At 40.6% G+C, this 12,104-nt stretch overlaps 1 protein-coding gene across 2 annotated transcripts in view; it reads right to left on the bottom strand.

Annotated features, from left to right (window-relative positions):
* The window catches only part of CACNA1I (calcium voltage-gated channel subunit alpha1 I), a 412,300-nt gene that overhangs the window by 112,864 nt on the left and 287,332 nt on the right, over positions 1 to 12,104 (bottom strand). For both annotated transcript variants that reach the window (XM_042468134.1, XM_042468135.1), the window contains exons 6-8: positions 10,560 to 10,719; positions 7,237 to 7,552; positions 3,036 to 3,128 (exon numbers count right to left, since the gene is read on the bottom strand). In XM_042468134.1, coding sequence (XP_042324068.1) covers positions 3,036 to 3,128; positions 7,237 to 7,552; positions 10,560 to 10,719 — 569 coding nt within the window. The remainder of the gene's footprint in view (positions 1 to 3,035; positions 3,129 to 7,236; positions 7,553 to 10,559; positions 10,720 to 12,104) is intronic.

Genomic DNA, 12,104 nt, shown 5'->3' with positions numbered 1-12,104 from the left:
ATTAAGCTTTTCAATCCCATGGTGACTATCTGTACTTAAAATACTCCCCACTTTCCTCTTTTCATTAGCCTTTATTGCTTCTCTTTAATCTGCTGCTTAACTCATGCATGTGGACGGTAGTTTGGAAACATGGGAAGACTAAGTACCTACATCTCCTAGTAATGAATGTGACAGAATGGATAAAGCTGGAATGAGTGCAGTGCAGATTCTAATTGTCAGTAATTCATTAAGATCTCATTTGTGCATTTTATTTTCAATTAATTGAACAAAAAATAATGGACCACAAAAATGTCACCAAATTCAATGTATTCTTTTTGCATTGATAATCTCCTATATCTCTTATCATAACTATTCTGTCACCCGCCATGTTCCGTACCATCCAGATGACTTTTAAATTATGACTTTTAAATAATGAATCAATTGCTTTTAATATTTATGCTTTATTAACTGATGTTATGCTTTTTAAAACTATTATGTATTTTTAACCGGTGCCATGTGCTTCTAACTGGTATTATATATCCATGTGTTGTTGTATTTTAATCTGTTGTTCCCCAACATGATCCATAGGAAGAAGTGAATAAGAAAATTATTTCTATGATAACAAATAACAACAATAATAAGGTGTAGTAGTAGTAGTAGTAGTAGTAGTCATACGTTGGGCGTATTTAGATAGCTATTTCCAGCGCATTGCTCCACCAGTGTTTTGACATTCAAAGTCATGCCACCAGTTCCACCAGCACTGGCATTGGTCACACTGAATTGACTGATGAGGTGTCCAGTAAACCCGTTTTGAGATTAAACTGGATTGTTTCGAGTCAGTGAGTACCGATAATGTGGACAAGATCCTTGGAAAAGTGAAGAAGAAGACGTGCCCCCTCGATCTCTGCCCATCATGGCTGGCCGTCCAGAGGGGAGATGCCTTGATAGCATTTCTCAAAAATGTCATCAATGCATCCCTTAGGTAAGGCTATGTTCCAACATGTTTAAAGGAAGCGGTCGTTAGGCCGCTCCTGAAAAAGCCTTCCCTGGACCCCCTGGATCTGAAAAGCTATAGGTCTGTATCACATCTGCCATTTTTGAGCAAGGTGATTGAATGAGCCGTCACCCTTCAACTCCAAGTGATCTTGGATGAAAGTGATTACCTAGATCCATTTCAAACCAGCTTTAGGATGGGATATGGGGTGGAGATTTCCATGGTTGCTCTGGCTGATGACCTTCGTCTAGGCATCGACAGAGGAAGCGTGACCTTGTTGGTGCTTCTAGACCTCTCAGCGGCCTTTGACACAATAGATCATGACATCCTCTTGGAACACCTGAGAGAGTTAGGGATTGGAGGCACTGCATTACAGTAGTTCTGTTTCTTCTTCTCAGGCAGATTCCAGAGGGTGATGCTCAGAGATTGTTGCTCCTCAAAATCAGAGCTTAATTGTGGCGTCCCTCAGGGCGCCATCCTGTCGCCGATGCTATTCAATATTTATATGAAGCTGCTGGGGGAAATCATCCGTAAACATGGGGCAGGGTGTTATCAGTATGCTGATGACACCCAAATATATTTCTCCATGTCTCGGTCAGCAACCATGACGACAGATGGTATTTCTCCCCTCAATTAATGTCTTGAAGCGGTAATGGACTGGATGAGGAAAAACTGACTCAGACTGGGAGCCGCGGCGGAAAGGCTTCTCCTGTGCCCCAGAAGAAAGAAATGGGGCACATGCTGGGTGCACTCCACAGGAACGAGCCCCATTGTTTCTAATGGGGCTTGACTTTATGCGGTATTTCCCTTATGCGGCGGGGTCCGGAACGGATCCCCCACGTAAGGGAAGGGCCAACTGTACTTACTTTAAGGACTGTGTTCGCAGTCTGGGAGTGCTCCTAGACCCATTGCTTCACATGATAAATCAGGTGAATGCGTCAGACAGGAATGCCTGTTATCAGATCTGGCTGATACGCCAGTTGCGCCCTTTCCTAGAAGTAAGGGACCTAGAAACTGTAGTGCATACACTGATAACCTCATGACTCGATTTCTGCAATGCACTCTACATAGAACTACCCTTGTACCTATTCCGGAAACTACAGTTAGTACAAAACATGGCAGCCAGGCTGATCACTGGTAAAACTAGAAGTGATGATATTACACCTATTCTGGAATCTCTTCGCTGGCTGCCTATTGGGTTCCAGGCGCAGTACAAGGTATTGGCAATTACCTTTAAAGGCCTACATGGCTTGGGTCCAACCTATATAAGGGATCACCTACTTCCATACAATCCGCCCTGCACCCTCAGGTCTTCTGGGAGGAATTTATTGCAACCTATAAAAGCCAGACTAATGGCAACCTCCCAGAGGATGTTCTCCACTGCCACTCCCAGACTATGGAACACTTTGCTGGAGGAGATCCGTCAAATAACCAGCCTAGACAGCTTCAAAAAAAGCTGTCAAGACAGATCTCTTCCAGCAGGCTTTCCCAGAATCGTTCAATCTAATTTATGGGCTCTCCCTACTTTATGTAACCACTGCCTCTAATAGAAAATTGCTGTCATTTTAACAGGTTGAATTTTTTAAATTGTATTGCATTTAATCCTATTTTAAAGGGGGGGGGTCAATTTATTTATTGAGAGTATGTATTATTACAACATATTCTAGTCATGTAAGCCACCTTGATTGCTGCAGCAGAAAGGTGGGGGATAAGAATAAAGTTTATTTATTTATTATTTATTTATTACTGGCTTCTTCATCAGGCAAAGATGTTAAAAATCAAACAGGAGAAAGAAAGAAAAAATGATTATGTTGACGTCATAGGCCTACATGGGCATTTTGAGTATTTTGGCTGACCAATAAAGGTATCACCGGTTTGTGGATTTTGGATGGTATGGTACTTTGCTGCATGGCCACCATGGCTACCCCTGGATATGCTTTCTAAAATAATATATTTTTGCTTTCTAGAATATGTTTTAGAAGAATGTGAGCCACCTGTCAGGCTCCCAATTTGTCTGGTACTTGGATCTGAATCACTTATGTGAAAGGGCAATTGTACTTACAATGATCAGCAAGATGAAGTAGATGAAGTTGTAGAATGAATGAGCATCCATCACATAGTACATAATCTCCACCCACCCTTCCAGAGTGATCACCTGCAAGGAGAGGATAAGAAAAAAGGGAAAATATTAGTAACTAAAGAAAGATAATGAGGTAGAATGACAATTCTATTCTAAGATGTTTTATTTTGTCAACAAACAATCCCTCACAAAAGTGAAAAATCAATTAATTTGTTAAGTCCTGATAGATCACTGAAGTAACAAGTCTTACCAAACCTGACCTATCACATGAATGGAAGGGTGGGTAGATTTGCTGATGTGGGAAACATATCAATCACTCCAATCAACATTAAGCCCTTCGAAACAAGTCCAACTGATTTCAGTAGGTGATATTTAAGTATGTGCTTGTCTCCTCCAGTTAAATCAGTGGAGAATGCTTAAAGTTAAGTCAGTCATGCTTTTAAATTCTAGATTTCTTCAGACATGAAAGGGGATAATTACATGATTTAGGGTTCATTCCCAGGTCTATAGTACTATTTACTGAAAGTCAAGAGGAAAATGTTTTAACTAGATATGTAAACTAAGGAGATAGAAAGGCAAATAATTATGTACATAGTAGTAATTCTTTCTAATACTTTTCAGATCTTTTAACTGAAAAACCATTAAGAACTGAAGCCATTTAATCATCAAAAGTGTCACAAATTATATTTCAACATCCTCATATTTGGATTCAAATGAATGAATTTAGACTTTCAATTTAAGTGATAGATGTGCTGGATGGCAAATATGAATGATAATCATGACAGTTGATTTTCCACAATAGGCTTATATTCACCCTTTTACTGAGTAAATATTTAAGGTGATAAGACGTAACAGTTTGTGATGACTAACAACACACATATTCAAGATATCAAGTTGTCACTGGAATTAAAATGAATTTCTGTTTCACTCTGTCCTAAAGGCATGCTGAATGACAAGAACTTTAAAAACAATTGCTTAAAATTAGATTTAAAAAAACAATTGCAACAAGAAAGATACTGAAGCCCCACACTCCTATTATCCCAAGGTGAGGTATCCAAAGTGGGGTATACTCTTGAAGTCTCCAAATACGATAAGAACAGGAGTTGCAGCACTTTAGTGGTCAATCACCTGCAGGAGCACCCTTCTGCTAAAAGCAGCCTTTGCTGACTTTAATCTATCGATTTCATAGTGTCTGATACATGTAAAAGGGGTGCTTCAGGCTGCTGCTCTGCAAATCTCAGGAAGTGATGCATTAAAGGCAACAAATGCAACTATAGCTATTGCAAAATAAGATGTGATTAAGAGAGAATGCAGAAATGGAAAAAATGGCAAAGAAGTGATCATGGAGAAGGCAAGGAACAATGTAGCAACAGTAATGGTGAGGTGGAGGTGTTTACAAAAACTAAATTATGTGAAAATGAACAGTAGTTTGAAGGACTGCATGACTTTGCCAGTAGGAAGAGACCTTGAAGAGAGTACCATTCAGAAAAAATACAGGCAGTATCCTATAGGCAGTGGGCAGCTAAGGTAAACACAAAGGTACAACAGTGTGGTAACTGATGCTGTCACCTTAGGCTGCTTTACACATTCTTGCTGCCCCCTTCAACCACTAGGACCTCTCGGCCACCCAGCAGCCCCTTCCAGACCTGCTGGGTCTGCTGACTGAGTGGGTAAAGGAGTCACTTCCCCTTTCCTCTCAGCCAGCAGCCCCACCAGACCCAGAAGGCATCCCACTCCAGAAGGCTGGAAGACCTGTAAGGTAGCCCTTCCCACCAGCAGCTATTGATGGGGGTAGGGTACTGCCACTGCCTGGCATCCCTTTCTGAGTCTGGTGAGGCTGCTGGCTGGAGCCTCCTTTTCCCACTTAGCTAGCAGCCCTATCAGACTGGAAAGGACTTCTGGTTGGCAACAGCTGTGGTCAGTGGATTGCAGAGACACCTTGGTTGGCAGAGTGGGACAGCCAGGGAGGTGTGGGGCAGATGGGAGTGACCACTCTACTAGGTGTTCATCCCCCTTTAAGGAGTCACCTGGTGCAGCTTGTACCTCCCACACTCACCTTGTGATGCCTCTGGATATAATGTATCCCCAATAGCTTTGGATGGGTTAACTAATGACATCATTAGTTTATAAAAAGAGATGCAGATGCTAAGTCAAAAGACCCTGACCTGGTAGTGATAGTGTATATAAGCTAGTCTTGAACTAAAAATTTGACACACTTATGAGGTGGAACCAGAATGAGATGAACCTGCAAATGCTGCTCCTGCTGCAGCTGTACAAAGTGTTGTTGTGGCTGACCTAGCCATGCTTGTGATAAATGATAGCTTACTAAATGTGAGTAGGTTAATCAGTCAGTTGGGAAGACCTGCAAGATGGTAGAACTAGCTGAGCTACCTTGGTTTTAATCAATTTCTGTCCACAACAACTGTCTCAGATTGTTGCTATTGTTGCTCTTAAATCAGAGGGGAAATGGCTGCTGTACAAGAGAGCATTTGAGAAGCAAAACTTCAAAATGGAAAAGTGAGCCATTTATCTCAGACTCAAAAATGGAAGCCAAAAGGAAACTGACTGTTCAAAAATGGCTGGCAATTCAGTCACCACTCTATGCAAGGATTTAGAGTGATAAATCTTAATATTTAAAAATTATTTTAAATCTTAATCATTAAAAAAAATCTTTTTAAAATTATGGTAAGCAGCCTTGAATCCAATCTTGGGAGGGAGGCAGGATACAAATTTAATAAATAAACAAACAGCATGGGGAGCTACCTTATATCTCATGCTCCCCCCCCCCCAGGACATTCACTGCTTTTAAAAGTCTTCTATTCCAGTGTTAACATTGGCTCCAGTCTGACTAGTACTAGAAGCGCTTCTAGCATGGGCTCCAAGCCATCATCACCATTTCTACTGCCCAGTAAATCTAGAATAATAGGAGGCATCTCCCTTTCCTAACAGCTCCACCACAGGCACAGAAGAAGCTGCTAGTGGTGTCAAATGGGCAGCTTCTTCCTTTGCCATTTGCTGATTATCTTTCAGTGTCAACGCAAAGTGCTCTAGGTCAGAAGGTTGCCTTGTGTGTTGGGTTGTTCAATCATAATTGAATCCATTCTCTTCTTTTTCTCCTTGCCAGGAACCTCAGCTCTGTACTTAGAGCAACAAAAGAATGATGTGGAAGATACAAGAAGGATGCTGGAAAGGAATTTTATATTTAAAAAAAAAACGAAGAAGAATAACACAATAAAACGTACTGGCAAGACAACTAAGTAAACAGCAGAAATACTAAGACCCAGATTTAACAAGGTTAGATTACAAGGTAGCTAAGAAAAAGAGCTCTAGTCTGGGCTAAGGAAGAGAATGAAACTAGCATGGAGAGCAGAAAACTCATATATAGTCATCTGGTTTGATCAAGCGATTTTCTCTGTTTCTTTCTGTGCGGTGAGGAACACAACCCCATTTTGTGTGGATTCCTCCTCTCACCAACTGAGAGGAGGTGCAATTGTTTTGTAAGGTGCTAGGACACCTGAACCAGAAATTCTAGAAGATGAGACAAGGCACATAAGTTCCTGAATCACTGGGACAGCTCTCAATTAATTAAGGGAATTATCAACCACATTGCTGTAGTATCATTCCGTTGGTAGGCAGAATTAGAACTGCAACTGTTTGATTCATCAAGGAAACAATAGGGATTTGGCAGGCTGTACCTAATTTCTGCTTCAAGCTGTGTGCTTTGGTCCAAGTAATTCATCAATGGGAGTAAAAGCAAAGACTCCCCACTTTGCCTTTCTTTTGCCTAACTACTAGCCTGTCTGTGACTATCTTCCTATCTTTGGTCCTCTGGATCTTTGCTGCTCAACCCAGTATTCAAGACCACTAACTCATATTCTGATGATATTTTGGCCTTTGGCTCTTGTTTGCCTGATCTAGTATCTGACCTCTAATGTATCTATGACCATGCTTTCTACATCAGGAAATCATCACTTACCTTTTTCAGAATGAGCCATGAGCACCACCTGCCACAAAACTTGCTTGCAAGCATGATAGCTGTGACATCATCCCATGAGTAACACAACACGTGCAAGAACACATCGTGATGTTTCAGCAAAGAATTGGTAAATCACTACTGAAAAGATGCTGGGAAACCTCCTGTACAGAATTAGCATTGGGTCTTAGACATTCCAGCTCAGATTACCTGAAATATAACAATCCATGCATAGCCGATATTGTCAAAGTTGATAGCCCCTTTGTGTGGATTGGCGTTGCCTGTCCGGCATTCATTGTAATACTTATTCCAGTTGACACACATTCCACTGACATTGAACTCCTGTCTGACAGAGGTGTAGTAGAAATAGTCATCTTTGTCCAAACAGCACTCATGGCCCCGCTCTTTCAATGGGGGAATCTCATGACAACCCATGATGCCATTATCTCCTGACAGCGAACAGATGAAGGGCATTTCGTCGTCTTCCTCAGGTTGATAATAGGGAGGAAGAGTGATGTTACCTTGTCTGAGAGAACAGAAAGAACACTCTAATGAAATGGCTATGGCAAACATTAGAGTTAATAATATCTGTGGAGGAGAACTACTTGAGCACAATAGCTTCCCAACCATCTATTACAACAGCAGAGGGAAAGGACAGTGCTTATTAAGCCATTTTCAGGATCCTTTTCAAGACCCAGTTTCAAAGGATATAAACGAAGGTTTAACTGCCCCTCCCCATTCCCAATTTAGCAGCAATCACAATGTTCTCTCATTGGCAGCTCAGTAAATTAGGGTTAGATTTTGACCGGGATTAGAAAACTGTAGAGCAACAGTATTTATTACCCCACTCAAAGAATATGTGGGTATGAAGCAGGGCTGTACACGGTGGGCCTGCTCCTAAAACTCCTTCCTGTCAGTTCTTCTTTGATCTTCCATGATGAGTAGGAAGGTGTGAAGAGAAATTCTTTCATGCATTCTGCTGCACACATTTAGTATCATCTGAGTGATTGGCAGCTCTGATGGTGACACTGAGCTGAGTGAAGAATCTCCCCGTCAGACCTCCATACACAGTGCAGGAAGTACAGGTGGTAGAACTGATATCTGTGGGGATGCTGAGGGCAGAACCAGCATGTCCATCTTCGGTCTTACTCTCTGTATGCATTGCTGAATAGATCTTATTAATTCTCATTTGGAAGGCAAATGGTTTGCAAAATTAGATGTCATAGCAAACTGCAGTCATTGCCAAACAGGAAAGAAAGGGGGAGACAGGAAGAGACAGGAAGGAGGGGGTACTGACCCTAACTACAATTTGGAAGAAAGGGGGAGACAGGAAGATGATCTGGACTGAGCATTTTACCCCTGAGTAAAATCCCCCCCCATGTGCACAATGGGAAAAGCTCTTGAGAAAAAGGCCACAGTAAGATTAGTTTGACCAAGTTTTCTCCCTCAGGCCGTATACTTTCCCCACAGTTTGAACTACAGCAGACAGCAGATGCATGCCTCATGGAGCAACTGGGAAATCTGGTGGTGTGCCAGTATACAGAATAATTTAATGTGCTTATTTCCTAACATCTGACAGTATTGCTTTCCATAATACTGAATCCAAACATAAAACCATAGAAGTTATCTCAGGGAAATCAAGATTCGTGAAATATAGGGGATAATAGTAACAAATGTAAACAGTAACCAATTTGATATAACTATGAAGTTAATGTGATACTATAAAAGTGTTAACTTTAAATTTTTTAAAAAAAGATTAAATAAATAAATACTGAACAAACAAACTGAAAACAGAATTGGGACAGTCGCACTTTTTCCAGGATCACACAGAGCTGCCAGGAGGAGGCAGATACAATCTGCTGGCTTTGAGCAGCTTATTTCTCCAATAAGAAATCCTTCCTTCCTTCCTTCCTTCCTTCCTTCCTTCCTGGCCACATCACCCACAGCCCTTTTCCTCCTGACACTGGCATAGCACACTGACAGGAAAGATCATTAGTTATCACATTACAATTTTAAACCACAAATTCCCCTGCTGTAACACAAGTACAGGTTCATGGGCTGCTTCACTCACTATGGAAATTATCACATCCAGGAATCCTGGCAGGAGAGACACGGGATCTAAAAGACAAAAACAGATGTGATCACATGTCCGGGCTGTAGGCAGCCTGTATTCACGTCCCCCATGGCTTTTTCATGAATGGAAAAAACGTGTCCATGAAAAAGCCGTAGGAGAAGTCCGGGTTGCAGATGGGCTGTCTGAATGGATACGGGCTGTCTACAGCCCAGACACGAGTAAATGTGATAACATCCGTTTTTGTCATTTAGATCCCACGTCTCTCCCGCCAAGATTCCTGGGTTCAATAATCTATATTTTTCAGATATACTCCAAAGATGGTTCAAGCAAGCACCTGAAAATGCAATGTGAATGCAACAAACATACGTTCATTAATTACATATACAAACTGCCTTCCTAGGGCTTTACTGGAAACATACATGCATATGTTTTTTTTAAAATTTACCCATAAAGGCATCCTCATTAGGGAGTCAAGATCAGCTGCAGCACCTATGTCAAATGGCCCTGAGGCTGAGCAATAATTGTCAAACTACATATCCCTACCCTAAGCAATACACATACTGTTTGAAATCCCAGAGCAGGAGGATTAGAAAGGCTTGGCTGTGGCTAAAGCACTGGGATACTTTGATTAACAGAAGCAATGACATTATCTGCCACCTCCTCAGGCTTCTCTGCAGTCCTGAGAATTGGGTGGGGGTGGAATATTTCCCCAGTAATAATATGTTGTTGTGAACTAGTATTTCAAGGTAGGTTAGTGCAAAAAATTTAAGGGTAGCTTGGTCTCGAATGAGCCATTAAGATGCATTAGCTTTGCAAATGTCTTTCTCTTCATGTGGATGAAACCGGTCAGAACCAATGTGTTGACTCTGAGATCTATTTTTCCCTATTGCTGGGGAAAGCAACTCTGAAAAATATTAAACTGGTGATCTTACACTGCCTGAGAGCATACCATGTCCCTCTCATTCCCTCTCTTATGCAATCTCAGGTCTCTCCAGCCAAAATTCACCTACCAATCTATTTAAAAAAATATATAAATGAATCCTATAGCATCTTTGAGACTAACTAAGAGGAAGAAATTTCTAGCATACGTTTCATGGACTTCAGTCTATTTCATATAAATTATGAACTGGACGGTTGATATATATTAACCACAATCTGCTGATGCTTTAACTCTGAGTTTACTGCTTTTAGCAAGTCATCATCTCTATGATTCTGTGACAGTTTTTAGATTTCCTTACTGACATCACATATAATACTATACAGTGATGTTCATATTCTTCTAAGTCCTCTCCAGAGACAAGCAATATATTTCAGAATTGTACACAAAGGAGTGGAAGTTTGGGGAAAGTCAGAGTGAAATGGCAGCGGCTTGGTAACAGTAACAGACAAAAGAATCAAAGGAAGAAGAAAAATTCACAAGAGGAAAGGGAGATGAAAGAATCGTTTCCCTGTCACTCACATGGTCAGGTTCTCATCCATGAAACAGCGGTTTCTCAGTAGACCAGCCCATAGCTGCACTCCGATGATGCCAAAGATGAAGAAGACGAAGAAGCAGAGAAGCAGAACATTCCCCAACATGGGCAGAGTGTCCAAGAGCAGATTCACCAGGATACGCATGCCTGAAAGAAGGACCAAGGTCAAGAAGGATGGAATTAAGGATAGATCACAATGTAGGAGTAGGAATTGTGATGGAGAAAGAAAAAGGGAAAGGGGGTAGCAAAGACAAGGAGTGGGAAAAGGAAGGAGATGTTACAGGAAGAAATTCTGGATGAAAAAATGGATGGAGGTAACCAAAACCAAAAACTCTTTACAGATTTGTAGCCTTGAGCCAGAGGTGCAGTAATGCACATAGGCTAATGATGAATTTAACCTTGACTTATCATACTCTAACTGTTCTTATTCTAATGTGCATACAATATCAAAATTAACTTTTTGTGAATACAAGGAACTCACACTTTGGAACTGCAATTGTAATTAATTTCCTTAATTTTAAAATGTCAAAATTCAAAGATGTTACAAACCCCACATTGAAAAAAAAGGAATAATATGAAAATTGAATTTTTAAATTTAGCTAAAATTCATTCTTCATCAAGGGTATAGTTTAACGAAAATAATTCAGACAGACATTTTGTAAGAAATACAGTTACATTTTAGAATGTCTTTCTTTAACATATAAATGCCCTGTGATGAAGAGAAGATTTTAGGTTGAAAAGACATTGAATTTTGTCGTTAAACATTACCGTTTATTTCTTTAATTTGATTAATTTGGTGCTATCCTCTTTTTGTGCATGGATTTTTTCATCCCTTGATCCTTTACTTTGCCCAGCCAAGGTACTGACCAATAGATATCAAGACAGATAACACCCTTTATTAAATCAATTGTACGCCTTATGTTTTCTATGGACACATTCATTCTGTGCATCTTTCATAGCATCAATAACATTGCTAATCCCACTACTTCTATCACACCTGCTTCCATGTCTCCACTGAGACTTCCTATTGCACAGGTTCAGGGAATTTCAAGTTACAAGACATTGCATGTAGGCCAGCATATAATTGACTAATTAGCTATTTATAACTAGTTCATTACTTCAGATGGCTGGGGAGGGGAGAAAGAAAGATAAGATTAGTTTTCAGTGGCAATCCCTTGAGGCACCAGTTAATCCCCTTTTTATGCCCACTGTCAAGTAATTAGCCACATCAAGTTGCACTTTACACTTCGTCTCATTTTCCTGTGTTATTCTGCTCTTGCACCTGAGAATGAAGGCACGTGTGAGCTCAGAAGAGTGCATCAAATTGGGTACGATGAAAGATTAGGACATTTACACATACAGGTGTTTCTGCACAGGTATGGATGCTATTTCTCATGAAAACATCTGGAATTTTTTGATGAGCAATTTCTTTCCCACCACCTCCTTTCTTTAAGATCTATGAAACCCAAGACATGTCCAAAATGAAGACGTGCCCCAAACTGTTCATATAATACCAGTGACGATTGTGTATT

The sequence above is a fragment of the Sceloporus undulatus genome, chromosome 5 (assembly GCF_019175285.1).
Source record: "Sceloporus undulatus isolate JIND9_A2432 ecotype Alabama chromosome 5, SceUnd_v1.1, whole genome shotgun sequence".
In the NCBI taxonomy this organism is placed as follows: domain Eukaryota; kingdom Metazoa; phylum Chordata; class Lepidosauria; order Squamata; family Phrynosomatidae; genus Sceloporus; species Sceloporus undulatus.
This window is presented reverse-complemented; position numbering and strand designations above follow the sequence as displayed.